Here is a 27,512-nt window from a genome sequence, read left to right as displayed (position 1 = left end):
ACCAAACTGGGACTTTCTCATTGGTGTAATCAGAAGAATTTAAAGAGAAGTAAAAAGGGAATAACATTCTCACCATGTGATAGAAACTGATTTAGGGATGTATCTCTGCATTCCCTGAAATCTCACTTAGGGAAACTGTGACAATAGGTAAGAGCACAGACTAAGAAGACAGATTTCCCCACTTTAGAGCTTACTGGGTTATCCTGTCCTGGGCACATAATTCCTCTAAACCTCTGTTTCCTCACTGGTAAAATAGTAGCTATAGGGATCTTGATTATACATGAAAGAATGAAGGTAAAGCACAAAATCTTATACATAGTAAACGCTTAATAAACATAAGCCACCATCATCATCATCATTATTAAGCTTTGCACATAAGTCTCTGGACTTTTAAAAATGCTTTTAAGGTTTTAGTTAGATAACGATAATAATCATTATAGTAAACACAGAGTAATTACTACATATTAAGTTCTGCTCTGGGTTTTCTATGTATACCCAACCATATTTTACACATATGGTTGGGTATATATATAAACATTTGCAAACATGTTAAGAATTATTATTATCCCTATTTAAACTATTATGATAACTTATTTTTATCCCTAGGTTCCCATAAATGAGACTTTTGCCCCCAACGGACGCAAAATCGATCCATGGGACATTCCTGGGGGCCTCCATTGCCCCCTTTCTTGGGGCAGATCCCTGAATTGAGGCCGCTAGACACCCGGGGCTAACACAGGTGGCCGCACGGCCTCCCACCTGCCGGTCTCGCATCGCCTTTGACTCTGCGGCACTCCAGGCTCGCCCCGCCCTGTGTGGGGGCGGGGCTCCTCTTCTGCCTGCGCGCTGACGTCACGGGACCCGCGCCTTTCGCGCCTGCGCCGCGGGAGGTTGGTCGTCCCTGTGACCGGCTTAGCTTTTGGAGCTGTCGCCATGTTTTCGGTCGCCATTCGCTCGGGCCCTTTTGCGCCCGTCCTGTCGGCCACGTCCCGCGGCGTGGCGGGCGCGCTGCGGCCCCTCGTGCAGGCCGCGGTGCCCGCCACTTCGGAGTCGCCAATACTGGATGTGAAGCGGTCCTTTCTGTGCCGGGAGTCGCTGAGTGGCCAGGCCGCGGCCCGGCCTTTGGTCGCTTCCGTGGGCCTCAATGGTGAGCCGGGCTGAGGGAAACGACCGGGGATTGAGGGGTCCCTCTTTTCTTGCTCCTTCCGGCCCTGGACCCAGGGAGCAGCCGAGAAGGGCGGGGGGTCTGCCGGAAGATGGAGCGGAGCCCTGTTTGTGGATGGGGTTGCCTGCCTGGGTGGGTCGACCTTGGGCAGGCCTCTGTACCTCCGCGAGCCTCGGTGTCCTTACCTATGCGGGGTCGCTGCTCCGTTGGGCGGTCTCAGGTGACCTCCATCTCTGACATTCTGGGCCTCTGTGGCTGTGTATAGGCTTCCCAACCACAGGCTAATTTTTCTACTTCGTCGGTTAAGTTCAAGAACTATGGAGCCCGACTCCTTTTAGCGAAGTCTGACAAGAGATTTTGCTGCTTACAGGTCGTTTGCCTTTGGGCAAATTCCTAAACGTGTTCCCTCACCAGTGAAATGGATTATTATACCAATTTCGTAGGTTATATCGTAAGGTTCAGATGGAAAAAGTATACGTTAAGCCATTAACACATTCTGGGGGCACTTTATAAATTCTCAAAAAATAGGAATTGCTTTTAATATTTGAAAAGTTGTCCCGCTCGCTACCTCCCATCCTTTAGTGTCCTTCCGTGTCACCACCGCAGATCCGAAGAAAAAGAAACGAGCCGCAAGGTCGTTTATAGTGTAGACTATACTGCAGAGTATCAGCAGTGTTTTCAGGCACTGGGCCAAAGGGTTTTCACACCGTAATGAATTTCATTCTCAAGAAGAGCAGACGGCAGAGAGTGATGATACTCCCATTTTACAGATGAGAAAACGGACTACAAGATACACGTTGTGTACGTGATAGTGCGTGGATTTGAAAGACTGATTTAGCCATAAGCTCTCACCAGGAGTGTGTTTTACACCCTCTGTCAGCAGAGCCTAGTTTATCTTTGGTGCCTTGTTTTCTGTTTTTCTTTTTATGCTCTGTTTGGAGATCCTGAATTGGCAGCTTGTGAGCCAGGTGCCTGAGGTATGCCCAACTTGCATAGTTTTAAAAAACAGACTATTTCTGGCATCTCTGGAAATGTTGAAAGTTGGCAGCACTGGGCTTTAGTTCCATGTCTAGTGTGCTCTGCATTGGCTGCACCCTTGGTCGGAACAAGTGCTTTTCCAGTTCATCACAGCCCTCATCAGGTCTACTTGATTAATTGTGCTACCTGCCTGGCCTCATTGACAGTTGTATTGGTGACCTTTGCCCTACACCAGGTTGCCCCCACCTTCTTTATTCTGCCTTCATTCACCCTTTTCTCTTTACTTTAAATGGTCCTCCCACTCAGTTTTCCACATTTCCAAGTCTTACCCATCCTTTCAATCTCAACTCAGGATCAGGTCAATAAAAATTTATATTTGCTGATTCCTTTACATTTTATAGCACATAACACTTTCCACTCTGTATTGCAGTTATTGGTGATTCCTCTGACCTTGAGCTTCAGTGTGTAGAGAATATCTCCTTTATTTTTCTGTCTTCCACAATCTCAGGTTTTGCATATAGTTGGTGCAGAGTATTTGTGAATGAATAAAGTGGCAATTTTTTTTAGCAGGCACCAGTGGGTTTTAGAGAAGTTGCCCAAGCCAGTTCTTTGGACCTTGAGGTGAGAAACACTAAGGGAGGAGAAAATTTCAGTAACAAAGGTGAAAAGTGTCTTGGAATTTGTCAAATAGCTAAAGAGTTTCTTCTAAAAATCAGGGGCTTACCTGACTTCTCCAAGAAGTGGTAAAGTAGACCCATAAGGCAAACCTCTTTTCTGCAATCATGCCTTCAACTTGAAGCTTAAATTCATATTAAAATCTCCTGTATAGATGGTTTGTGGAAAGATGGTTAGTAGAGGATGTGGGAAGGGGTGGTTGGGTCAGGAGAAGATCCCTGAGTTGGGACACATTAGAGCTCACCTTAAACAAAACAAAACAAATCAAAAAACCCTGTTTTGTTATAATGGCTTAAGTTTTCTCCATTTCTAGATGATGTTTCTATAAGTGTCTGATTTTATTTTAGTTTAGAGCTAAATCTAGCTAGGATTTTTGCTACTAAGTCACACCTAATACAATTTATATAGATTATTTAGAGAATGATTTTTGCAATATGGCAGTTTATGTTCTTGATGGTGGAGCTCAGTATAAAGTGTAACCTACTAGATAGAATGGGAATAGACAACTGGATTTCTTTTGCCACCAAATCTCTGGATGATAGTGACAAAGCCATTCTATTTAGTGTCCCTGTGACAAAGCCATTCTATTTAGCGTCCCTGTACATTTCCTTGTGTGGAAGGGTTGTAAATAGGGCTTTTAACGTAGAAGTATGAACTTTGGTTTCTTCATCTTTTAAGTATGATACACATCTTTCCTGTGTAATCCCAGACAGTGCTAAGGGAAAGTGATTAAGTAGGGTAATATGTGATATGTCACTTTGCCATAGTTGTGGATCTCAAGTAGTCACTACTTGTGTCCTGGTCCCCTACAGAAAATGCTGAGTTAGAAAAGTACATAGAGTGCTTTTGATAGGTTTCACCATTGTCTGTGAATAATTAAGGGTTTCCATAAAATTACTGACCTTGAGAACCATGTGAAATGTATTATTGTAATGTTTGCTCAAGGAAGTATGTTAGGATGAGACAGCCTAGTAGGTCAAGTAGAATTGCAACTTATATGAAAATGCATTTTAAAAGTGCATATTTCTTTTGGAAACATTTTCTAAAAGTAAGGAATTTTTAGTGTCCCTTTTCTAAAAAGGAAACCTGTAGCAGATTTCCTTAAATGAGTATAGAGTTTACAAAGAGATTTACTTCCTAAAACATACTTAAAAGTGATACTGTAAGTTAATTTTTTGTCAGACAGTTAAAAATGGTATGGGATAGAAGGACATACCTGTTTTTTCAAAAAATAAACTGCTTGCATCCAGAATACTGCATAAACAGTAATTATTTGTTTATTTAATATTCATTTGTTGTAAACATCTGGCCTTTTTATGGCCTGCAGTGGTAGTGTCCCAGTTGAGAGATCCTCAGCAGTAAAAAAAGAAAGATAATGCCCCTACTCTTATAGATGTTTTGCCCTTCACTGAAGAGCCGGATAAATGAAAAATTTGCTCTTTTTTTTATATTAAATTGAAATAATTGGTTCTTTTGGAGATTTCATTTGATTTTGATAGCTCCGTATCCTGATAAGGATATCCTTTTCTGCCCATTGGTGGTTTTACTTGAATTTATACCCCAAAATCTAGAATAGAAATTAAGTTTTCTGCAACTAAAGTTATACTGTTTACAGAATGTTTATTATCTTATAATTAGTGTTTTATGAATTTTTAGCAGTTCTTTCAGAGAGCAGGTAGATAGGAAAATAAAGTTAGACATTTGGTTTAATAAGATGATCACACATCAATTTAATGAGTGGACTAGATGAGTTTTAGGGTCTCTTCTAATCCAGAAAATATGGGTGATACTTATGTCTTAGATTGAATTTTGGGGGACTTAAAATATTGCTGTTTACAGTGCTATTTAACTTTTTTAACTTGATACACTGAATTGTTATGAATTCTGAATCGCAGTGTTCAATCAAGAGGAACACAATTATACCTATTATCTAATGATTTCATACCAATATGATAGGTAGTGGTTGACTTCATTTTGTTTTCAGTATTTTATATGCTGGCATTGCCAACTTGACCATTTCTGAGACCAGTGAGTGCCATATTTCACATTTTTATAATTTGATTTTTGCTCGTGAATCCATAAAGGTCCATTATCTGATGTATACCCCTTTCAGAGTCCTTATCTAATTGTGTTTTTTAACCTTCTGTTTATCTTGCAGTCCCTGCTTCTGTTCGTTATTCCCATACGGACATCAAAGTGCCTGACTTCTCTGACTATCGTCGTGCTGAAGTGTTAGATAGTACAAAGTCTTCAAAAGAGAGCAGTGAGGCTAGAAGAGGTTTCTCCTATTTGATAACTGCAACAACTACTGTGGGTGTTGCGTATGCTGCCAAGAATGTCATCTCTCAGTTTGTTTCCAGCATGAGTGCTTCTGCTGATGTGTTGGCCATGTCGAAAATCGAAATCAAGTTATCCGATATTCCAGAGGGCAAGAACATGGCTTTCAAATGGAGAGGCAAACCCCTGTTTGTGCGCCATAGAACCAAGAAGGAAATTGACCAGGAATCTGCAGTTGAAGTGTCCCAGTTGAGGGACCCACAGCATGATTTAGAACGAGTAAAGAAACCTGAATGGGTTATCTTGATAGGTGTTTGCACTCATCTTGGTTGTGTACCCATTGCAAATGCAGGAGATTTTGGTGGTTATTACTGCCCTTGCCATGGGTCACACTATGATGCATCTGGCAGGATCAGGAAGGGGCCTGCACCTCTCAACCTAGAAGTTCCCTCATATGAGTTCACCAGTGATGATGTAGTAGTTGTTGGCTAGAGACCAGGACTCAAGTTATAGGCTTCTTTCAGTCTTCGTGTCACCTCAGAAGAGTTATTTGCAAACAAACCTTCTGTACTTCGAATTAGTTGGTTTGAAATAGTTAAGAATTGCTAATGATGTGTTTGCAAACATGTGAAGTAAATTGAATTTAATGTTGAATACTTTCAAGCATTCACCTAATAAAGCCACTGTTAAACATTGTTATGCTCAAAGACTTCAAAGGTGCAGTGTCTTTGATAGTTGATTCTAATTAAAAATTACAGACCGGTGTACAAGATATTTGTGAAATCTATAATTGACTTTCTTGTTTATTTACCTTCTTTGTGTCAGGGACAGAGATTCTAGAGAGCTCATGGTTAGGATGAGGTAGAATTAGCTGGTTGTCTCCAAGACCTGGGAGATGTTTTTTGGCATTGGCAGAAACAATAGTATCCAAGTTTCCTTTATTTTGCACACCTGGCTATGTGTGGGATACCCCTCCACTCCCCCCTGTATGACGGGCCAAGAAATTTTATTCATCATTTATGGGAGTAACTTAGAATTCTTCAGTTTTAAGAGGCAGTGGCATAGGATATTATCTGAGGGAAGCTTTCCAAAAGGGGAGTGCTCCTCTGTTATTTCCTTCATCTGGTGTGGGTATTCATGTCTCCCAAAGCTCCTGCATCCATCCTATCAAGAGGAAGAAAGGGGGTAGTGCATCTGAAATTTAATACTATCTTTGTGTGAAAATGATCCTGCTGGTTTTGTTTCTTTGATGATGACATTTTGAGGTGTTTCTTCCAGTTGGATTTGCAGTCACCACTTTTCACTGTGAAGTGAGGGTGGGCGTAGGGAGACATACCAGAATTAACACCCTCTTCTTTCTGCCTCGTGCCTCCAGTTACACAGGTGAAACAAGACCAAGGTCTGATATTCTCCCTGGAAACTGTGAGTGGGCTTTACCCTTTGCTGAGAATCACAGCCATCTTGATATATTTGTCTTGTCTTTTCCATTTGGAGGTGCGTTAGTGAAGTACTTCCCTGGGTCCACCTTGTGATCACATGTGCATTTGTAAAATAGCAAATGAGATTCAGTGATTAGGTCTTCCATAAGGGAACTGGCCTTCCAGGGTTCTAGTCCTTAAAATCAGTAGCTAAGTGTATCAAAAAAGAAAAATGTCAGAGTTTCCAGGCTTATGAGCAGATACTAATCTTTGGTTCATTTACACCATTCTAGAAAGACAATTAGCAGGTATGATAAATGGGGCACTTAATATTTTGTTCTAGGTCTCCATATAATGACATTTAGGTTCAAGTATTTAGGTATAAATATGAGACAAAAAAATGCCAAACATTGGTAACTTACTACCTTTTGACATGTTCTCTTTTAAATGGAGGGCTTTCTGATCTTTTGTGCATATGTAGATTACCATGGAAATGTTTGTATTGTTTAAAAGTAGAGAAATTGTATCATTATGTCTGAGCAATATATTTTGTAGTATTTGGTGTTAATATTTGGATCATCTCACATGAAGTTTTTTTCCCCCTGATTTTATCATGAGGCCAAGAGAAGTCGGTATATATTTGTTGGATATTTTGCTTGTTTATCGTTGTGGTGAAGATTCTGTTTTTCTGATATTCATGGAAAATCATCCTACACTTTTTTCTCTACTCATGCTACTTTTTAATGGTACCAATTGCCCACAACGTATTGTTTAATACTACACCAATACATCTAGTAAAAGCTGCCGAATTTTGAGGCTGTTTTCTTTTTTTCTTTGTGGTACGCGGCCCTCTCACTGTTGTGGCCTCTCCCGTTGCGGAGCACAGGCTCTGGACGCACAGGCCCAGCGGCCATGGCTCACGGGCCTAGCCGCTCCGCGGCATGTGGGATCTTTCCGGACTGGGGCATGAACCCATGTCCCCTGCATCGGCAGGCAGACTCTGCGCCACCAGGGAAGCCCTGTTTTCTTTTTTAAAATGGCACCAGGAGCTATTAACTTCTTCAGGATATACTAATATAGGAACTTTGCTGGCATATATTTTACATTCATAAAATTATTACTTGGAGGAACTTAGTGGGATGATAAAGTTTCAACTTTTAATTTGAAGATGAATTAAACCTGGAGTAGAGACCTTGAGGCATTGCATCAGTCCTTAGAACCAGCAAATCTGTGTGACTGTTCCTTTGTCATCCTATGTCAACAAGTAATTTTTTTTGTACATAATTGAAGCTGCTGAGCTTCCAGTATATCCAGGAGTTAGTTGCTAGTTGTTAGTTTCGTGAGTTGGGGGCATTGTGTAGTGGAAGAAGTACTAGACAATAATTTAGGATTTTCTGGCTTTGCCATTTCCTGAACATGGAAACATGAACTTGTCACTCAATCTCCTTAGGACAGTTGTTCTCTTAGAGTCCTTCCAACTAAGATTTTATGAGCCCCTTAATCCTACTCCCGTAATAATGGGAATTGGTTTTCTTAGATAAGCATTTGTTGTGTTTGCAGTATTTGGTTTTATGATAAAGAGATCCAAACTCAGAGGTAGCATTATTGTAATCAACAGAGCCATCGTTTCATAACAATAGTGTTCAACCAGGGGCAGCACTGCTGCTCTATGGGGCATTTGTGGCCATCATTTGATTGTCACAATGATTGGAGGGTGCTTTTGGTATTGGGGGTGTTTGTGGGGTGGGGTGACAGGAATGCAATATGTTCAGTTGAGGGAGCACAGGTCCACACACTGAAAATAAAATTGTGCTGCCAAAAATGTCAACAGCACCACTTTTCTGTAGAGAAATAACATATTTCCTCCCACCCTGAAATGATACCTCAGTAGTTAATATTTTCATATTTGAAATGCCAAAAGACTGCTGCATTAGAGGCTACATGGCAGTGGAGGACAAAAATAGGAAGTTTGCTGATCACAAGGTGCATCATAGGTGTTCTGTGCTGGAATTGCTGTATTTGGTGGACTGCTCATGTCTTTCATGATATTTTGACTGATGATAAACTGTTAAATCCCAGTATCCCATTTAGTTTTTAAAAGAAGGCTTTGTTCCACAAGTGCCTGGACAGGTAAAATTACTTGATGATACTATGCTAAATGGGTAGATAGAGCAGCCCTATGATAGCTTTTCGATTATTTTGCTGAAATAAAATCCTAGATATTAGGGAGAAATGACTTAAGAAAAATGAAGGAAACCTGACCAGTTGGCACCCTGACATGAGATCATTAACATAACAGTTCTTTATACTGGGAATTGGGACAATCTTGAGGTCCATGCCTTATGCTCTTAAAAGAGTAACCATAGGAAAGAGTATTTTTTTAAAATGTTTGTTAGAGATAACACCAAATTTACCATGGTCTTTCTGAGCACACCTTTGGAAAATACAGCTGTCTTTGACTCAGTTTGAGTCCTTATTTGATATCTGTGGCTTGGGATAAAAATGTGCAATTAGTACTCGTTCTAAACAATGGGAACATACTGTTATCTGGATGTCAGAAATCATTCTTCATTCTCACAGTGCTGAAACTGTCATCTTTCTGTATTTTCATGTCATTCGAATATCATTGCATTTTGTATATTAACCCAAAATAAATGTCCATGTTTTTCAGGATGATATCCTCGGCCCACTGTTCTAACACACTCTCATCAGTATTTGCTAATGACTCCCCTAGCTCACTTCTCTGAACTTCATACTCATGTTCAGCTGCTTAGTTGGCACCTGTGCATGGATGTTGCATTAACACCTAAAACTCAAAATGTCCAAAAGGAAAGGAAATCCTGTCTTTCTCCAAAGCCATCTTCATAGCAGTTGGCAAGCTTAAAACCTCTAGCCTCTCTTGCCTCCTTTTCCATTACAATTAACACCCAAACCCTGCTAATTGTGTCTCTTAATAAAACAGATCCATTACTGTCTGTGCAATCTGTAGCATTCTAAAAATAACGGCAAACTTTTAGAGCACTGACTCCTAGTCACTAGGCTGAGTGTATGTATATGATCTCATTTAAAACTCAAAAAATTCTATCAGGTAGGTAATGTTGCTATTCCTAGATTGTAGAGAAACAGGCACATAGAAGTCCCTTGTCTACAATCAGAGAGCTGGTATGTTTTATTTTAACCCAGGGAGTCTTGAGTCCAGAGCCTGTATTTTTATATATATATATATATATATATATATATTTAATTGAAAAAGTCTTAAATTTAAGCACTATACCAATTCCTTGTCAGTTCTTGCCTGGTCTACTGCAGCAAGATTCCAAACAGGTCTTTCCTATTTCCTCCAATCCTGTCCCCTAAAAAACCATCCTGCATATAGTTATGGGAAGAGTATGGGCATGGTTCCTGGGTTCAAATCTTGGCTCTGCTGTTTCCTAGGTGTGTGATCTGACATAAATCACTTAATCTTTTTGTGCTTCCCTTCCTCATCTGAAAAATAATACCCCCTCAGTTTTTCTTTTATGGATGAATGCATTAATGTAGGTCAAGAGATGACTTCAAAACTCCTTAACGTGGAACCTCTATTAAGGTCCTACTTGCGTGCATACCATCAGTAAAGACTTTGCTCCTGTAACACAACTTGCTTGTTGTCACCTATATTCTTTTAATCTCTTCCCACATATTTTCAACACTTTTAAATGCAGTTGACATCATTTCATTACTTTATACCATTTCATCTCTTATTCACTTTCCATCCTGGGATTTAGGAAGGGAACATTTTGCTTAGAGAGGAAGAATACTATCAAATGGTGAATTGATGAATTCTTTGAGGTAGGAAGGATTGCAGACTATTTTCTCTTTTTTAATAGCACTACTTATTGGGGTTAAAAATGTCCTAAACATAGTCCTGCCAGGAGTGCGAGGTTAAGATGGTTTCTACTTTAGCTACTTAAAGGAGACCTAAATACAACACAAAAGAAAGACTATTCAAGTGTTTGCTTATGTGAATGCTTATAAAAAGATTATTATAGAGATATGGGAACATATGTATATGTATAACTGATTCACTTTGTTATAAAGCAGAAACTAACACACCATTGTAAAGCAATTATACCCCAATAAAGCTGTTAAAAAAAAAAGATTATTATAGATTGGAAATCTCCAATTTAAGCACAAAATTAAAATTAATTTTGTGAACGGCTTCAGCAATATCTTTGCAACAATTTCTCCATAACAATCAACACAAGACTGGTCTGTCAGTGAACTGAAAATCCCAAATTTAATAAACTACACTTGATATTTTTTGTAGCTGTTATCCTAAACTTGAGCCAATTTGACTGCAAAAGCTTACAGTCATCTGGCTTTTGAAATTCTTAATCTGAATAGAACATTTGCAAAGGTAAGAAATGAAAGTGTATAAATAATAGGTTTTTCATACAGTTTTAAAAGGACAAACATCATTTTGACTCCTTAATTGAAGGGGGGGGAAAAAAGCTACTGCATTTCACGTAATTGTCCAGTCTAGGGTGAATGGCTGAAATCTACCGTTTTCTTTATGTGTGGTAAAATTCCAACTCAGCCTCTCCCTGGATCTGAGGGAATGCATGCTTTCTCAACTCTCCCCAAAGACGCAGTCTCTCCTCTGGCCCAGTTGGTCCTTTGGAAGGACAGAGCATTCTGAGGGCCCCAGCTGGTCTCAGGATATGAAAATCAGGTTATGGACCATTTTCCCCTTAGCCAAGGATTATATATTAGATCCTTTTAAATATAAATCTCAAATGAGATAAAGGGTGTGAAAGGCATATAAACTCTAAAGCATGTACAAAAGCTTGAAGCATTATTCAGTGAGGTATACCAGTGAGGCCATAGATGACTTTATAATATGATTAGGTATGTAGAAAGGCAATTTAGGTGGAGGTATGTCCCTATTCAAGACTATTTTATTAATTGAAGTTTGGTATTAATCCTGCATTCTTCCCTAGAAGTTCAGATTTGCAAGTGTACATGTTTGGCGTTTTTTAAACTATTTACCTATCTATCTATTTATTTATGGCTGCGTTGGTTCTTCGTCGCTGCGCGCGGGCTTTCTCTAGTTGCAGCAAGCCGGGACTACTCTTCGTTGCGGTGCGCGGGCTTCTCTTGTTGCAGAGCCTGGGCTCTGGAGTGCAGGCTCTGTAGTTGTGGTGCCCGGGCTTAGTTGCTCTGCGGCATGTGGGATCTTAGACCAGGGATCGAACCTGTGTCCCTTGCATTGGCAGGCGGATTCTTAATCACTGCGCCACCAGGGAAGTCCCGTCCGTGTACATGGTTTTGATGCTAATAGAGAGCAAAGCTAAACTCATTCATAGTAATGGTTCACATTGTAGGGTGCCTCCCACACACACCCATTTAACATCGAAGGATTATTACTAATTGAATCCAAAAGCTGGTTATTTGAAAATACCAAGAAAATAGATAAAATAAAAAATGAGACAGAGTAAAAATACATAAGATGAGGAAAAGAGCTGGCCATCATCCCTCGATGGAAGAGGTTAATAATAAAATAATGCAACTTTGCTGCAACAAAGTTATAAAGCTCTGGGGATACAGATGATTTACTAACAAAATGTAAAATACCAAAATTTACTCAAGAAGCGGATACCTTGAATACACCAATTAGCATAGATAAAGTTAAATATAAAGAGTTATCATGACTGGTTGTCTTCATCTGAGTTCTATATGACACTTTAAAGAAAAGGTAATTCTAATGCTGTTTAAAGTAGACCAGGTCAGAGCTTCTCCAATCTTACTGTGCATATTCATCTGGGGATCTTGTTCATGATGCACATTCTGATTCTGTAGGTCTGGGTTAGGGCCTCAGATTCTGCATTTCTAACAAGTTCCAGGAAATGAGCTTGACATCCAGGTGATGTCCATGCCACTAGTCCATGAAGCATACTTGGGGTTAGCAAAATTCTTCATCATGGGGGTGTGGGGTGAGGTGGGAGATGGAAGCCCTACAATTCATTTTATGAATTTATCATACATTTAGTATTGAAACCTGACATGAAATATACAAAAATAAGATAATACATCAGTCTCATTTACTGAATAAATGGAAGTTTCTAAATAAAATACCAGAAACAGAAATCTGGGCTCTCTGCTCCTCCCCTTTGACAGATAGCCACATCATCCCTGAGACATGATGGCAAAGGGTGGATTGAATGGATTTGGCTGTATTGGACATCTGGTCATTAGGGTTACTTTTAACTCTGTCAAAGTGGATATTGTTATTAATGACCCTTCACTGACATCAAATACTTGGTCCACATGTTCCAGTATAATTTCACCCATGGCAAGTTTAGTAGTACAGTCAAGGCTGAGAATGGGAAGCTTGTCATAAATGGAAAGGCCATCTCCAAGGCTGTAGGCAAGTTATCTCTGAGCTGAATGGTAAGCTCACTAGTATGGCTTTCCGTATTTCCACCCCCCTAGTGTGTTGGTTGTGGATCTGACCTGCCATCTAGAAAAAGCTGTTAAACATCATGACATCAAGAAGGTGGTGAAGCGGACATCAGAAGGCCCCCTAAAGGGTATCCTGGGCTGCACGGACAACCAGCTTGTCTCCTGCAACTTTTGCAGTGAAACCTACTTTTCCACCTTTGACGCTGGGGCTGGAAAATGCCCTCAGTGACCACTTTGTCAAGCTTATTTCCTGGTATGACAGTGTATTTGACTACAGCAACAGGATGGTGGCCCTTAATGGTCCACATGGCCTCTAAGTAGTAAGAGCCCTGAACCACCAGACACAGTGAGAGGCCCTTGCCCCAGCTCAATCCCTCAACACACTGAGAATTTCCTGTGCTCAACACAGTTTCCAATCCAGACCCTCTGAAGAAGAGGAGGGGCTTAGGGAGCACTACCTTGTCATGTACTATCAGTAAAATACACAGTACCCAGCATTGCCCTCCTCCCCCCAAAATCAAACAATGTAGCAAAAGAACAATAAACTTTGACTACATAAAGTTTATTCTAGGAATGTGATGTGATTTGGTATCAACACTCTTTATTAAAGCAACAAAGAAGAAAAAACATATAAAGTTATCAATAGATGTGGAAAAGGCATTTCTAACACCAATCTAAATAAATAGGGAAGGAGAATCTTGAAATATGAGAAAGGCTATTTAGCAAAACTAATAGCAAACATTCTAAATTGTGAAACACTAGGATGACTCCAAAGATTAGGACTAGCTAGTGATACCCACTATCACTAGCATTATTTAACACTATTTTGGAGGTTCTAGAAAATGTAATAGGACAAGAAAATGAAATAATCAGTACAAATCCTTGAAAATAAGAGATAAAGCTACATTTTTTTTGTTGATAATGTAACATTTCCAGAAAACCTAGAGGCCCTAATTAAAACACAAGAATTAAGAATTTGGTAAGGTGTTGAGATGTGAGACAAGTATTCTAAATCAAAGCTTTTCACTACATCAGAAGTAAGTTCCTAAAAATGAAAATGGGGAAAAGCATTACCTTTATAATACGTAAGCTACTCTTGGGTAAAGACTTTTTAAGTCACTATTCTCAGGACCTAGAACAGTGCTTGCTGTATAGTAGACGCTAAATAAATATTTGTTAAATGTGTTTGTGACCAAAAAACCATAAAACATGTATGCATTTCATTAGAAATGTATAGGACTATAGAGAAAAGTTTAAATCAAGATCTAAATAAATGGAAAGACAGAAGCTCTTGAACGGGATAACTTAGTTTCATTAAAAAGTAAATTCTCTCCAGATTAACATATACATTTAATGAACTTCCAATTAAGATTGCTACAGCATTTTTTCTTTTCTGTTTTTTTTTGTTTGTTTGTTTACTTTGTTTTATTTAGGGTAAAATGGTCATAAAATTTATATAGAAGAAGAAATATCCAGGAATGGCTAAGAAAAATATAAAAAAGAAGAATGAAAATTTGCTTCAGATACAAGAACCTACTATAAAATAATTGTAGTTAAATTAATATGATATCGACATGGGAGCAGACAGGTTAGTGGAACAAAATAGACTATCAAGAACTAGATCTCAGGGTATATGAGAATTTAATACAAGAAAAGCAGGATTCAGTTCAGAGGAGAAAGAATGGTTTGTTTAATAAGTGGTGCTTGCAAAACCTACCATCCACCTCAAAGAAAACAGTTGGAGCATATTATGCATAAAAATAAATTCTAGGGAGATTACAATACATGTAAGACAAAAAAAATTAAGAAAATCTCAGAAAATGTATATGTAATTTGAGGATGGAAAGACCTTCTTAATCATGAGAGAACATTTAAAACCTATAACAGAGGGCTTCCCTGGTGGTGCAGTGGTTGGTTGAGAGTCCGCCTGCCGATGCAGGGGACACAGGTTCGTGCCCCGGTCTGGGAGGATCCCACATGCCATGGAGCGGCTGGACCCGTGAGCCATGGCCACTGGGCCTCTGCGTCCAGAGCCTGTGCTCCGCAGCGGGAGAGGCCACAGCAGTGAGAGGCCCGCATACCCCCCCCCAAAAAAAAAAAAAAAAAACTATAGCAGAAAAGAGAGACCTGTTTATGTAAAAAAATAAAATTTTGAATAACAAAAGATATTAGCCAAATCAAATGCCAAATAATAGATTTGTAAAAAAATTCTAATGAAAGTGAAAGGATTAGTTAATATCCATAATATAGAGATTTTATAAATTGACAAGAAAGGGACAAAACTCCAGAAAAAAAATAAGAAAAAGGAATGTATAAGCAAATAGAGGAAAAGTAAATATGAGTGACTAGTAAATAGATGAGAAGGTATAAAATCTCCTAGTTGTCAGATTAAGCATAATGGTAATGAGATATCATTTTACATCCATCACATGGGCAAAGCTTTCAAGAAAACTAGTATCTTTTGTTGTTGAGTAAGTGTGAGAAAAGGGTAAACTCATACATTCCTGGCAGAAATAGATAATTTTAATATATTTCTCCAGACTGCTTTCCCAAAACAAAAATAGACATACCCACTGGTGCAGCAGTTCCTCTTTTGAGACACTCCCCATAGAAATAAACACACAAATACGGGAAAATGAAGGTATAAGAATATTTGTTTTGGTGAATTTATAGTGGGCCGAAACTAAAAACAAAGTGACAATGACAAAAACAATAAAAGAATGTATAAAAGTTTCTGCATGTAATTTTATGAGTGTGGGAAAAGTGTGGGAGAATATCAGGTATTGTTAACATGGATTATCTGGGATTGAGGTTGTTTACTGAAAAAAACTCATAACATGAGAGCTGTGAGTTTCAGTTTGTTGAAGGGATTTACTGAGAGCTCTGAGGAACTGCTCCAAAGAGGTAGTGGGGGAGGTCAGTATATACATAATTTTGGCCAAGAGGTACATGCAATCAAGAACACATTTCGGTAGAGTGTTACTGCTAGTCACAAGGAAGAGATATCACTATTAATGATTTTAATGCTTTTCTAAGTATACTAAGGGAAATGCAAGAATTCAAGTTCATAAAAAATTTCTCCTGAAAATATCTAACTATCTGAGGGCCTGTTCTACCAGTTTTCCCAGAGCACAGAGTGCCTTATCCCAACCTTTGCCCTGAATTCCTTTCAAGGGTGTATTGTAGGTTAGCAGCTGCAGTGGCAATTGACTTGTTTCTTGTAGAAACTGGTGGCGAGCAACATTCCTTAGTTGGCAAGGTATGGATGTGGGGAGGGAAGAGGGGTTAGCAGAGGGTGTGTAGAAACAAGCTAACAAGGAAAAAGCAAGAAAATGCCACTAATTACCTGCTGCATGTCCCTGCCCAGCATAAATAGCCCATTTTGTAAAATTATATATATACATATATGTATATACATGAATATATATGTATATGCATAAATCTGTCTATATGCAGAAAGAGATTGGGAAAATTTGAGTTATAGCCATATCTATAGATACATAGGGATGTCTATGACGTTTTGCTAAGTGAAAAGAACATTGCAAAGTAAACTGTATAACACGGTTTTCTTGGTAAAAGAACAAACAAAAAAACACTCTCTATATGTATATTGTTGCTTTGACATGTTTGCATGAGCAGAGAGGAGGGTGTGGAAGTGCCTGCTGGCTGGTAGGGTGGGTCACAGCTGAGGGCTTGGGAGAGGGAGATGGTTAGGTTCTTTCTTTACACAGTTTTTAGTATTATTTTACAGTAGGCCTGTTTTACTTTGTAATTTGAAAAACTTGAAATTACATTGCTTGACTATCTGGGTAGACATTTCTCTTGACTTATTATCTCACTTTGAAGATCAGTTTTGTCTCTCCTATTAATTAATATTAAACATTGACTAGTATTTGTCATTGGTCAATTTTTTTTGTATATTAGTCATTAGATATTTATAAAAGTCCTATAAAGATACAGCTCTGGGTAGAGTAATTTTTGCATTTAGTCATTGTTTTCTAGAAAGATTAAAAACAATACGTTTACCACTTATTAATTTGTATCACTCATGAATCCTAAATCACAGGTTTTCGTTCATTCAAATATGAAGTGAAGAAGGAAGGAGAGTAATTGCAGAAAATTCATTTGCATCCTGTCACATAATTATGGAGTATTATCTAGACCAGAGCTGTCATTTGGAACTCTCTGCAATGAAGGAAATGTTCTGAAATCTGTGCTAATGTTGTAGCCACTAGCCACATGCGGTTACTGAGCACTGGAAATGTGACTAGTATATCTAGAATTGAATTTTAAATTTTATTTAATTTTAGTTTTAATTAAAATGTGATATATGTGATCTTAAAAAAAGTCAATTTCATAGAGACACAGAGTAGAATGGGCTGGGGGACAGGGAAATGGGATAATGTAGGTCGAAGGATCCAAATTTTCAGTTAGAAGGGTAAGTTCTGAGGATCTAATGTACAGCATGGTGTCTACAGTTAATAATAAGATATTGTATATTTTGAAAGTTCCTGAGAGTAGATCTTATGTATTCTCACTGCCCCCCCCAAACAAAGTTAACTATGTGAGGTGATGGATGTGTTAATTATCTTTACCTTGATAATCATTTGACAGTGTATAAGTATATCAAATCATCATGTTGTATACTTTAAATATATACAATTATATTTGTCAATTATTCCTCAAAGTTAAAAAAATTATTAAGGAAGAATTAAATTCAATGGGCTTTATGGGAAGAATGGACATTCCCCAATATGTAGGGAAAGTGGTCCAAGGGAAGGAGTCAATTTTTCTATTGTGAGGGAAACCACTAGGAGGTTTTCCTATACTTTTCATGAAAGGATTTGCCTAGGGAAGTGGTTCTCAAAATTGTTTGCTCATTAGAATCATCTGAGAACTTTAAAAACCACTGACGTCTGGTCCACTCCCAGAGACGGTAACTTCATTGGCTTCGGGGATTCCTGTTGAGCAAATTCCTTCACATAGATCTTGGTAATGATATTTTTAATCTGAACCAAAAGCAAAAGCAACAAAAGCAAAAATAAAATAACTGGGATTACATCACACTAAAAAACTTCTGCACAGCAAAGGAAACCACCAAAAAAAATGAAAAGGCAACCTATTAAATAGGAGAAAACATTTGCAAATCATATATCTGATAAGGGGCTAATATCCAAAATGTATAAAGAACTCATACAACTCAAAAGATCTGAATAAACATCTTTCCAAAAGAGACATACAGATGGCCAACAGGTCTATGAAAAGATGCTCAAAATCATTAATCATCAGGGAAATGCAAATCAAAACCACAAAGAGATATCATTTCACACTTATTAGAATGGTTATTATCAAAAAGACAGGATCTCTAAAATAAAGAAACCTCAGTGGGGGAAGGCAACGGGCCTGGCTCTTTATCTAGTCGTATATTTATTTGAGATTGCCTGCTTTGTAGTGGATGCCTCTTTGAAATGGATACCTTGGCAATCAAAGCTTAAGTCAAGCACTTGCATTCTGGAAAAACAAACAAACTAACTAAGAAACAAAAAAAAACCCCACAACTGTCAGGGCTTACATTACATACACATGTGCTAAAAACAAAAAAATAAAAACAACAACAACAACAAAAAAAGCTTTTGGACTCATTAAAAAAATGGTATGGAAATAACTTAGGCATTGGGATTATTTAAGCCCCCAACAAAATGGATTAAATGCTTCAACCAAAAGACATAGACTGGCTGAATGGATACAAAAACAAGACCCATATATATGCTGTCTACAAGAGACACACTTCAGACCTAGGGACACATACAGACTGAAAATAGGGGGATGGAAAAAGATATTCCATGCAAATGGAAATCAAAAGAAAGCTGGAGGATCAATTCTCATATCAGACAAAAGAGATTTTAAAATAAAGACTATTACAAGAGACAAAGAAGGACACTACAAGGGATCAAGGGATTAACCCAAGAAGAAGATATAACAATTGTAAATATTTATGCACCCAACATAGGAGCACCACAATACATAAGGCAAATGCTAACAGCCATAAAAGGGGATATCGACATAGAACAATCATATTAGGGGACTTTAACACCCTACTTTCCCCAATAGGCAGATCATCCAAAATGAAAATAAATAAGGAAACACAAGCTTTCAATGATACACTAAACAAGATGGACTTAATTGATATATATAGGACATTCCAACCAAAAACAACAGAATACACTTTCTTCTCAAGTGCTCATGGAACATTCTCCAGGTTAGATCATATCTTGGGTCACAAATCAAGCCTTGGTAAACTTAAGAAAACTGAAATCATATCAAGTATCTTTTCCAACCACAACACTACAAGACTAGACATGAATTACAAGAAAAAATCTGTAAAAAATACAAACACATAGAGGCTAAGCAATACACTACTAAATAACCAAGAAATCACTGAAGAAATCAAAGAGGAAGTCAAAAAATACCTAGAAAGAAATGACAATAAAAACACGATGACACAAAACCTATGGGATGTAGCAAAAGCAGTTCTAAGAGGGAGTTGATAGCAATACAATCCTACCTCAAGAAATAAGAAACATCTCAAATAAACAACCTAACCTTACACCTAAAGCAATTAGAGAAAGAAGAACAAAAAAAAAACCCCAAAGTTAGCAGAGGGGAAGAGATCATAAAGATCAGATCAGAAATAAATGAAAAAGAAATGAAGAAAACAATAGCAAAGATCAGTAAAACTAAAAGCCAGTTCTTTGAGAAGATAAACAAAATTGATAAACCATTAGCCAGACTCATCAAGGAAAAAGGGAGGAAGACTCATATCAATAGAAATGAAAAGGGAGAAGTAACAACTGACACTGCAGAAATACAAAGGATCATGAGAGATTACTACAAGCAACTCTATGCCAATAAAATGGACACCTGGAAGAAATGAGCAAATTCTTAGAAAAGCACAACCTTCTGAGACTGAACCAGAAAAAAATAGAAAATATAAACAGACCAAGCACTGAAATTAAAACTCTGATCAAAAATCTTCCAGCAAATAAAAGCCCAGGACAAGATGCCTTCACAGGCAAATTCTATCAAACATTTAGAGAGGAGCTAACACCAATCCTTCTCAAACTCTTCCAAAATATAGGAGAGGGAGGAGCACTCCCAAGCTCATTCTATGAGGCCACCATCACCCTGATACCAAAACCAGACAAAGATGTCACAAAAGAAAACTACAGGCCAATATCACTGAGGAATATACATGCAAAAATCCTCAACAAAATACTAGCAAATATGATCCAACAGCACATTAAAAGGATCATACAACATGATCAAGTGGGGTTTACCCCAGGAATGAAAGGATTCTTCAATATATGCAAATCAATCAATGTGATAAACCATATTAACAAATAGAAGGAGAAAAACCATATGATCTTCTCAATAGATACAGAAAAAGCTTTTGACAATATTCAACACCCATTTTTGATAAAAACCCTCCAGAAAGTAGGCATAGACAGAACTTACCTCAACATAAGAAAGGCCATATATGACAAACAGACAGCCAACATTGTTCTCAATGGTGAAACCATTTCCACTAAGATCAGGAACAAGACAAATTTGCCCACTCTCACCACTGTTACTCAACATAGTTTTAGAAGTTTCAGCCACAGCAATGAGAGAAGAAAAAGAAACAAAATGAATCCAAATCAGAAAAGAAGAAGTAAAACTGTCACTGTTTGCAGACGACATGATACTCTACATAGAGGATCCTAAAGATGCTACCAGAAAACTACTAGAGCTAATCAATGAACTTGGTAGAGTAGCAGGATACAAAATTAATGCACAGAAGTTTCTTGCATTCCTGTACACTAATGAAGAAAACTCTGAAAGAGAAATTAAGGAAACACTCCCATTTACCACTGCAACAAAGAGAATAAAATACCTAGGAATAAACATACCTATGGAGGTAAAAGACCTGTACTCAGAAAATTATGAGACACTGATGAAATAAATTAAAGATGATACACACAGATGGAGACATATACCATGTCCTTGGATTGGAAAGACCAACATTATGAAAATGGCTATACTACCCAAAGCAATCTACAGATTCAATGCAGTCCCTACCAATGGCATTTTTCACAGAACTAGAACAAAAATTTCACAATTTGTATGGAAACACAAAAGATCCCAAATAACCAAAGCAATCTTGAGAAAGAAAAATGGAGCTGGAGGAATCAGGCTCCCTGACTTCTGACTATACTACAAAGCTACAGTAATCAAGACAGCATGGTACTGGCAACAAACCAGGAATACAGATAATGGAACAGGATAGAAAACCCAGAGATAAACCCACGCACATATGGTCACCTTATCTTTGATAAAGGAGGCAAGAATATACAATGGAGAAAAGACAGCCTTTTCAATAAGTGGTGCTGGGAAAACTGGACAGCTACATGTAGAAGAATGAAATCAGAACACTCCCTAACACCATACACAAAATAGGCTCAAAATGGATTAAAGACCTAAATGTAAGCCCAGACACTATCAAACTCTTAGAGGAAAACATAGGCAGAACACTCTATGACATAAATCACAGCAAGATCCTTTTTGACCCACCTCCTAGAGAAATGGAAATGAAAACAAAAATAAAGAAATTGGACCTAATGAAACTTAAAAGCTTTTCCACAGCAAAGGAAACCATAAACAAGACAAAAAGACAACCCTCAGAATGGGAGAAAATATTTGCAAATGAAGCAACTGACAAAGGCTTAATCTCAAAAATTTACAAGCAGCTCATGCAGCTCAATATCAAAAAACAAATAACCCAATTCCAAAATGGGCAGAAGACCTAAATAGACATGTCTCCATAGAAGGTATACAGACTGGCAACAAACACATGAAAGGTTGCGCATCACCACTAATCATTAGGGAAATGCACATCAAGACTATAATGAGGTATCACTGCACACCGGTCAGAATGGCCATCATCAAAAAATCTACAAACAACAAATGCTGGAGAGGGTGTGTAGAGAAGGGAACACTCTTGCACTGTTGGTGGGAATGTAAATTGATACAGCCACTATGGAGAACAGTATGGAGGTTCCTTAAAAAACTAAAAATAGAACTACCATATGACCCAGCAATCCCACTACTGGGCATATATCCTGCGAAAACCATAATTCAAAAAGTCAAGTACCACAATGTTCATTGCAGCTCTATTTACAATAGCCAGGACATGGAATCAACCTAAGTGTCCATCGACAGATGAATGGATAAAGAAGATGTGATGCATATATACAATGGAATATTACTCAGCCATAAAAAGAAATGAAATTGAGTTATTTGTTGTGAGGTGGATGGACCTCGTGACTGTCATACAGAGTGAAGTAAGTCAGAAAGAGAAAAACATATACTGTATGCTAATACATATATATGGAACCTAAAAAAAAAAAAAAAAAAAAGGTTCTGAAGAACCTAGGGGCAGGATGGGAATAAAGACGCAGACGTAGAGAGTGGACATGAGGACACAGGGAGGGGAAAGTGTAAGCTGGGATGAAGTGAGAGAGTGGCATGGACATATATACACTACCAAATGTAAAATAGAGAGCTAGTGGGAAGCAGCTGCATTGCACAGGGAAATCAGCTCCGTGCTTTATGTCCACCTAGAGCGGTAGGATAGGGAGGGTGAGAGGGAGACGCAAGAGGGAGGAGATATGGGGATATATGTATATGTATAGATGATTCACTTTGTTATACAGCAGAAATGAATACACCATTGTAAAGCAATTATACTCCAATAAAGATGTTAAAAAAAAAAAAAAAACCCCAACGAATTCTAATGTGAGGCTAAATTTGTGACTCTCTGGCCTAAGGGCAGCCTATGTTTTCAGGAAAGAATTAGATCAAAGAAACTGAAATGAATTTAGAGCTCTATTTCTGGCTTCCATATGCTGGATTCATTCTAGAGTTGCCATATAATTGGCAAATTAGGTGCAAGGAAATAAAATACAGCAACCTCCAGGCCCTGTTTTGCCTCTAGTCAACCAGTGCCTGTATATCTGATCCAAAACACTTGGAAACACACAATTTCATCTAGTGGCCAGTGAGGACTCTCCAACAGAGTCTGAAATACAGAAGGACTTTGGGATCTGGCCTTTTGAAACACAGAAGTCACTCTGAGGTTACAAGAAAGAAAAAGATTGCAGGTTGTTTGACTGAAAAAGGAAGGATTACAAGTATATGAGAATGAGGAGGCGGAGGGCCAAAGGGAAGTGCTGTTTCTCCAGCCACCACATCACTTCTGTGTTCCAGGAATGGGTGATACTCAGTGGGAAGGCCAGTATAAATCTTACTATCTAAGGAAAAATGTGTATTTGTCACTTGCCCTCACCACTTAACTTTACTTGGCTGAAATGGTTGTTCCTGGAATAGATAGTTCACTATTGGGTTGAGTGAGTGGGTAGATACAACATCAATAATAAATAGAGTTTGGCTTTTGTAGCCAAATGAGATGAGGAATCTGTGCAGAACTGTCAGGGAAAAAATGCAGGGCTATGCCCAGGAGTTAATGCTTTCTGAGGGAGGAAATGGAAGCAATAAGAGGTGGATTAATAAGAAAATGAAAAATCCCAACAGTAAATGCTGTAGATGCAGATCGTGGGTTTTATACCTTTGGACAGTTTCCTTTTATTTATTGGACTCAAAGAGAAGGAGCTGGGGAATTGATCTTTGATTGACTTGAAAGTGGAACAGGGGAAGATCATTTAAGATCTAATATTTTTATTTTATTGATAATGAAACTTTTCATGGGAAGAAAACAGTTATAGTATAAAGTGTAAAACATTCTTATATATTACCTGAAAAGTTAAAGACAGCATTTTATTTATGTTTTTTTTTCTAATACAAAATAAGGAAACCTTGAAAGCAGAGAAAAGCAAAATCACCAAAATATTACCCAAAGATGAACACTCTTAATATTTGCATGTGTGTTATTCCAGCATTTGTTCATACAAATGAATCTATGTGCTTTTCTTAATACAAATTATATCCCCTCTGCAGAGTAATTTAGCATAAGGATATTCTTGATATACTAATGGAGAGAAAGCTGCCTACAAAACAGTCTGCACAACCTATCACAGGCACAACTCAACTGGGTCATCCCTCGTGGTTCCTCTAAGGCATATGATTATTTTTTCTCCTTAAAATTTTTTTCCTTTTTTTCTCTTTTTTAAAAAATATTTATTGGAGTGTAGTTGATTTACAATGTTGTGTTAGTTTCAGGGGTAGAGCAAAGTGAATCAGTTATATATATACATATATCCACTCTTTTTAAGATTCTTTTCCCAAATATTGTAGGTCATCACAGGGTATTGGGTAGAGTTCCCTGTGCTATGGAGCAGGTCCTTATTAGTTATCTATTTTATATATAGTAGTGCGTATATGTCAATCCTAATCTCCTAATTTATCCCTCACCCCCCTTTCCCCCCAGTAACCATAGGTTTGTTTTCTACATCTGTGACTCTATTTCTGTTTTGTAAATAAGTTCATTTGTATCATTTTTTAGATTCCACATATAAGTGATATCATATAATATTTATTTTTCTTTGTCTGACTTACTTCACTCAGTATGGCATTTGATTTTGAAGGAAAAAATTGAAGTGACCAACAGAAAATACCAAAGCTTGGTCCTAGGAAACCACAGGGTTAGATTCTGGTTCTGAAAGTTCTAAAATTTGTCTTCAGCCAGACCTCCTAAAGTGAAATGAGAATTTAATATGGCTAGCTGCCATTTTGCACTTTGTTCCTCTGCCACTTTGTATTTAGTCCAGGGACTATCCTGTCCTATCACTTTTTTGTTTTTGTTTTTTAACATCTTTTTTGGGTATATTTGCTTTACAATGGTGTGCTAGTTTCTGCTTTAAGACAAAGTGAATCATACATATGTATATGTATACCATGTACATATACATATATCCCCATCTCTTCCCTCTTGCGTCTCCCTCCCCCCCACACTCCCTATTCCATCCCTCTAGGTGGTCACAAAGCACCGAGCTGATCTCCCTGTGCTATGTGGCTGCTTCCCACTAGCTCTCTATTTTACATTTGGTAACGTATATATGTCCATGCCACTCTCTCACTTGGTCCCAGCTTACCCTTCCCCCTCCACGAGTCCTCAAGTCAATTCTCTGGTAGGTCTGCATCTTTATTCCCATTCTGCCCCTAGTTCTTCATAACATTTTTTTTCTTTCTTTCTTTAGATTCCATATATATGTGTTAGCATACAGTATTTGTTTTTCTCTTTCTGACTTACTTCACTCTGTATGACAGACTCTAGGTCCATCCACCTCACAACAAATAACTCAATTTCATTTCTTTTTATGCCTGAGTAGTAAATGTTCCACTATATATACGTGTGACATCTTCTTTATCCATTCATCTGTCAATGGACACTTAGGTTTCTTCCATGTCCTGGCTATTGTAAATAGAGGTGCAATGAACATTGTGGTACATGACTCTTTTTGAATTATGGTTTTCTCAGGATATATGCCCAGTAGTGGGATTGCTGGGTCATACGGTAGTTCTATTTTTAGATTTTAAGGAACTTCCATGCTGTTCTCCATAGTGGCTGTGTAAATTTATATTCCCACCAACAGTGCAAGAGTGCTCCCTTTTCTCCACACCCTCTCCAGCGTTTGTTGTTTGTACATATTTTTATGATGGCCATTCTCACTGGTGTGAGATGATATCTCATTGTAGTTTTGATTTGCATTTCTCTAATGATTAGTGATGTTGAGCATCCTTTCATGTGTTTGTTGCCAATCTGTATATCTTCTCTGGAGACATGTCTATTTAGGTCTTCTGCCCATTTTTGGATTGGGTTATTTGTTTTTTTGATATTGAGCTGCATGAGCTGCTTGTAAATTTTTGAGATTAAGCCTTTGTCAGTTGCTTCATTTGCAAATATTTTCTCCCATTCTGAGGGTTGTCTTTTTGTCTTGATTATGGTTTCCTTTGCTATGGAAAAGCTTTTAAGTTTCATTAGGTCCCATTTGTTTATTTTTGTTTTTATTTCCATTTCTCTAGGAGGTGGGTCAAAAAGGATCTTGCTGTGATTTATGTCATGGACTGTTCTGCCTGTTTTCCTCCAAGAGTTTGATAGTGTCTGGCCTTACATTTAGGTCTTTATAATCTATTTGGAGTTTATTTTTGTGTATGGTGTTAGGGAGTGTTCTAATTTCATCCTTTTACATGTACCTGTCCAGTTTTCTCAGCACCACTTATTGAAAAGGCTGTCTTCTCTCCATTGTATATTCTTGCCTCCTTTATCAAAGATAAGGTGACCATATGTGCGTGGGTTTATCTCTGGGTTTTCTATCCTGTTCCATTATCTGTATTTCTGGTTTTGTGCCAGTACCATGCTGTCTTGATTACTGTAGCTTTGTAGTATAGTCAGAAGTCAGGGAGCCTGATTCCTCCAGCTCCATTTTTCTTTCTCAAGATTGCTTTGGTTATTTGGGGTCTTTTGTGTTTCCATACAAATTGTGAAATTTTTGTTCTAGTTCTGTGAAAAATGCCATTGGTAGTTCGATAGGGACTTCATTGAATCTGTAGATTGCTTTGGGTAGTATAGCCATTTTCATAATGTTGGTCCTTCCAATCCAAGAACATGGTATATATCTCCATCTGTGTGTATCATCTTTAATTTATTTCATCAGTGTCTCAAAATTTTCTGAGTACAGGTCTTTTACTTCCATAGGTATGTTTATTCCTAGGTATTTTATTCTCTTTGTTGCAGTGGTAAATGGGAGTGTTTCCTTAATTTCTCTTTCAGAGTTTTCTTCATTAGTGTACAGGAATGCAAGAAATTTCTGTGCATTAATTTTGTATCCTGCTACTCTACCAAGTTCATTGATTAGCTCTAGTAGTTTTCTGGTAGCATCTTTAGGATCTTCTATGTAGAGTATCATGTCGTCTGCAAACAGTGACAGTTTTACTTCTTCTTTTCTGATTTGGATTCATTTTGTTTCTTTTTCTTCTCTCATTGCTGTGGCTGAAACTTCTAAAACTATGTTGAGTAACAGTGGTGACAGTGGGCAACCTTGTCTTGTTCCTGATCTTAGTGGAAATGGTTTCACCATTGAGAACAATGTTGGCTGTGTGTTTGTCATATATGACCTTTGTTATGTTGAGGTAAGTTCCGTCTACGCCTACTTTCTGGAGGGTTTTTATCAAAAATGGGTGTTGAATATTGTCAAAAGCTTTTTCTGTATCTATTGAGATGATCATATGGTTTTTCTCCTTCTATTTGTTAATATGGTTTATCACATTGATTGATTTGCATATATCGAAGAATCCTTCCATTCCTGGGGTAAACCCCACTTGATCATGTTGTATGATCCCTTTAATGTGCTGTTGGATCATATTTGCTAGTATTTTGTTGAGGATTTTTGCATGTATATTCCTCAGTGATATTGGCCTGTAGTTTTCTTTCTTTGTGACATCTTTGTCTGCTTTTGGTATCAGGGTGATGGTGACCTCATAGAATGAGTTTGGGAGTGTTCCTC

The 27,512-nt window shown here is 38.0% G+C and overlaps 1 protein-coding gene across 1 annotated transcript; it reads left to right on the top strand.

Annotated features, from left to right (window-relative positions):
* Nucleotides 1–895: 895 nt before the first annotated feature.
* UQCRFS1 (ubiquinol-cytochrome c reductase, Rieske iron-sulfur polypeptide 1) lies at nt 896–5,867 on the top strand. Its single transcript, XM_033844394.2, has 2 exons — nt 896–1,147; nt 4,977–5,867. Exons 1-2 carry the CDS (start codon nt 934–936, stop codon nt 5,585–5,587), a joined length of 825 nt encoding a protein of 274 aa, XP_033700285.1. The 5' UTR covers nt 896–933; the 3' UTR covers nt 5,588–5,867.
* Nucleotides 5,868–27,512: the final 21,645 nt, after the last annotated feature.

This window comes from Tursiops truncatus, chromosome 19, assembly GCF_011762595.2.
Source record: "Tursiops truncatus isolate mTurTru1 chromosome 19, mTurTru1.mat.Y, whole genome shotgun sequence".
Classification (NCBI taxonomy): Eukaryota; Metazoa; Chordata; class Mammalia; order Artiodactyla; family Delphinidae; genus Tursiops; species Tursiops truncatus.
The sequence above is the reverse complement of the archived record's forward strand: the minus strand, read 5'-3'. Positions and strand labels throughout refer to the sequence as shown.

What these genes read in the sequence shown, in the direction of transcription:
- UQCRFS1 (XM_033844394.2), top strand. Translation starts at nt 934, where the DNA reads ATGTTTTCGGTCGCCATTCGCTCGGGCCCTTTTGCGCCCGTCCTGTCG. An exon ending in CGCTTCCGTGGGCCTCAATG is followed by an intron (nt 1,148 to 4,976) that starts GTGAGCCGGGCT and finishes TTTATCTTGCAG; the next exon opens with TCCCTGCTTCTGTTCGTTAT.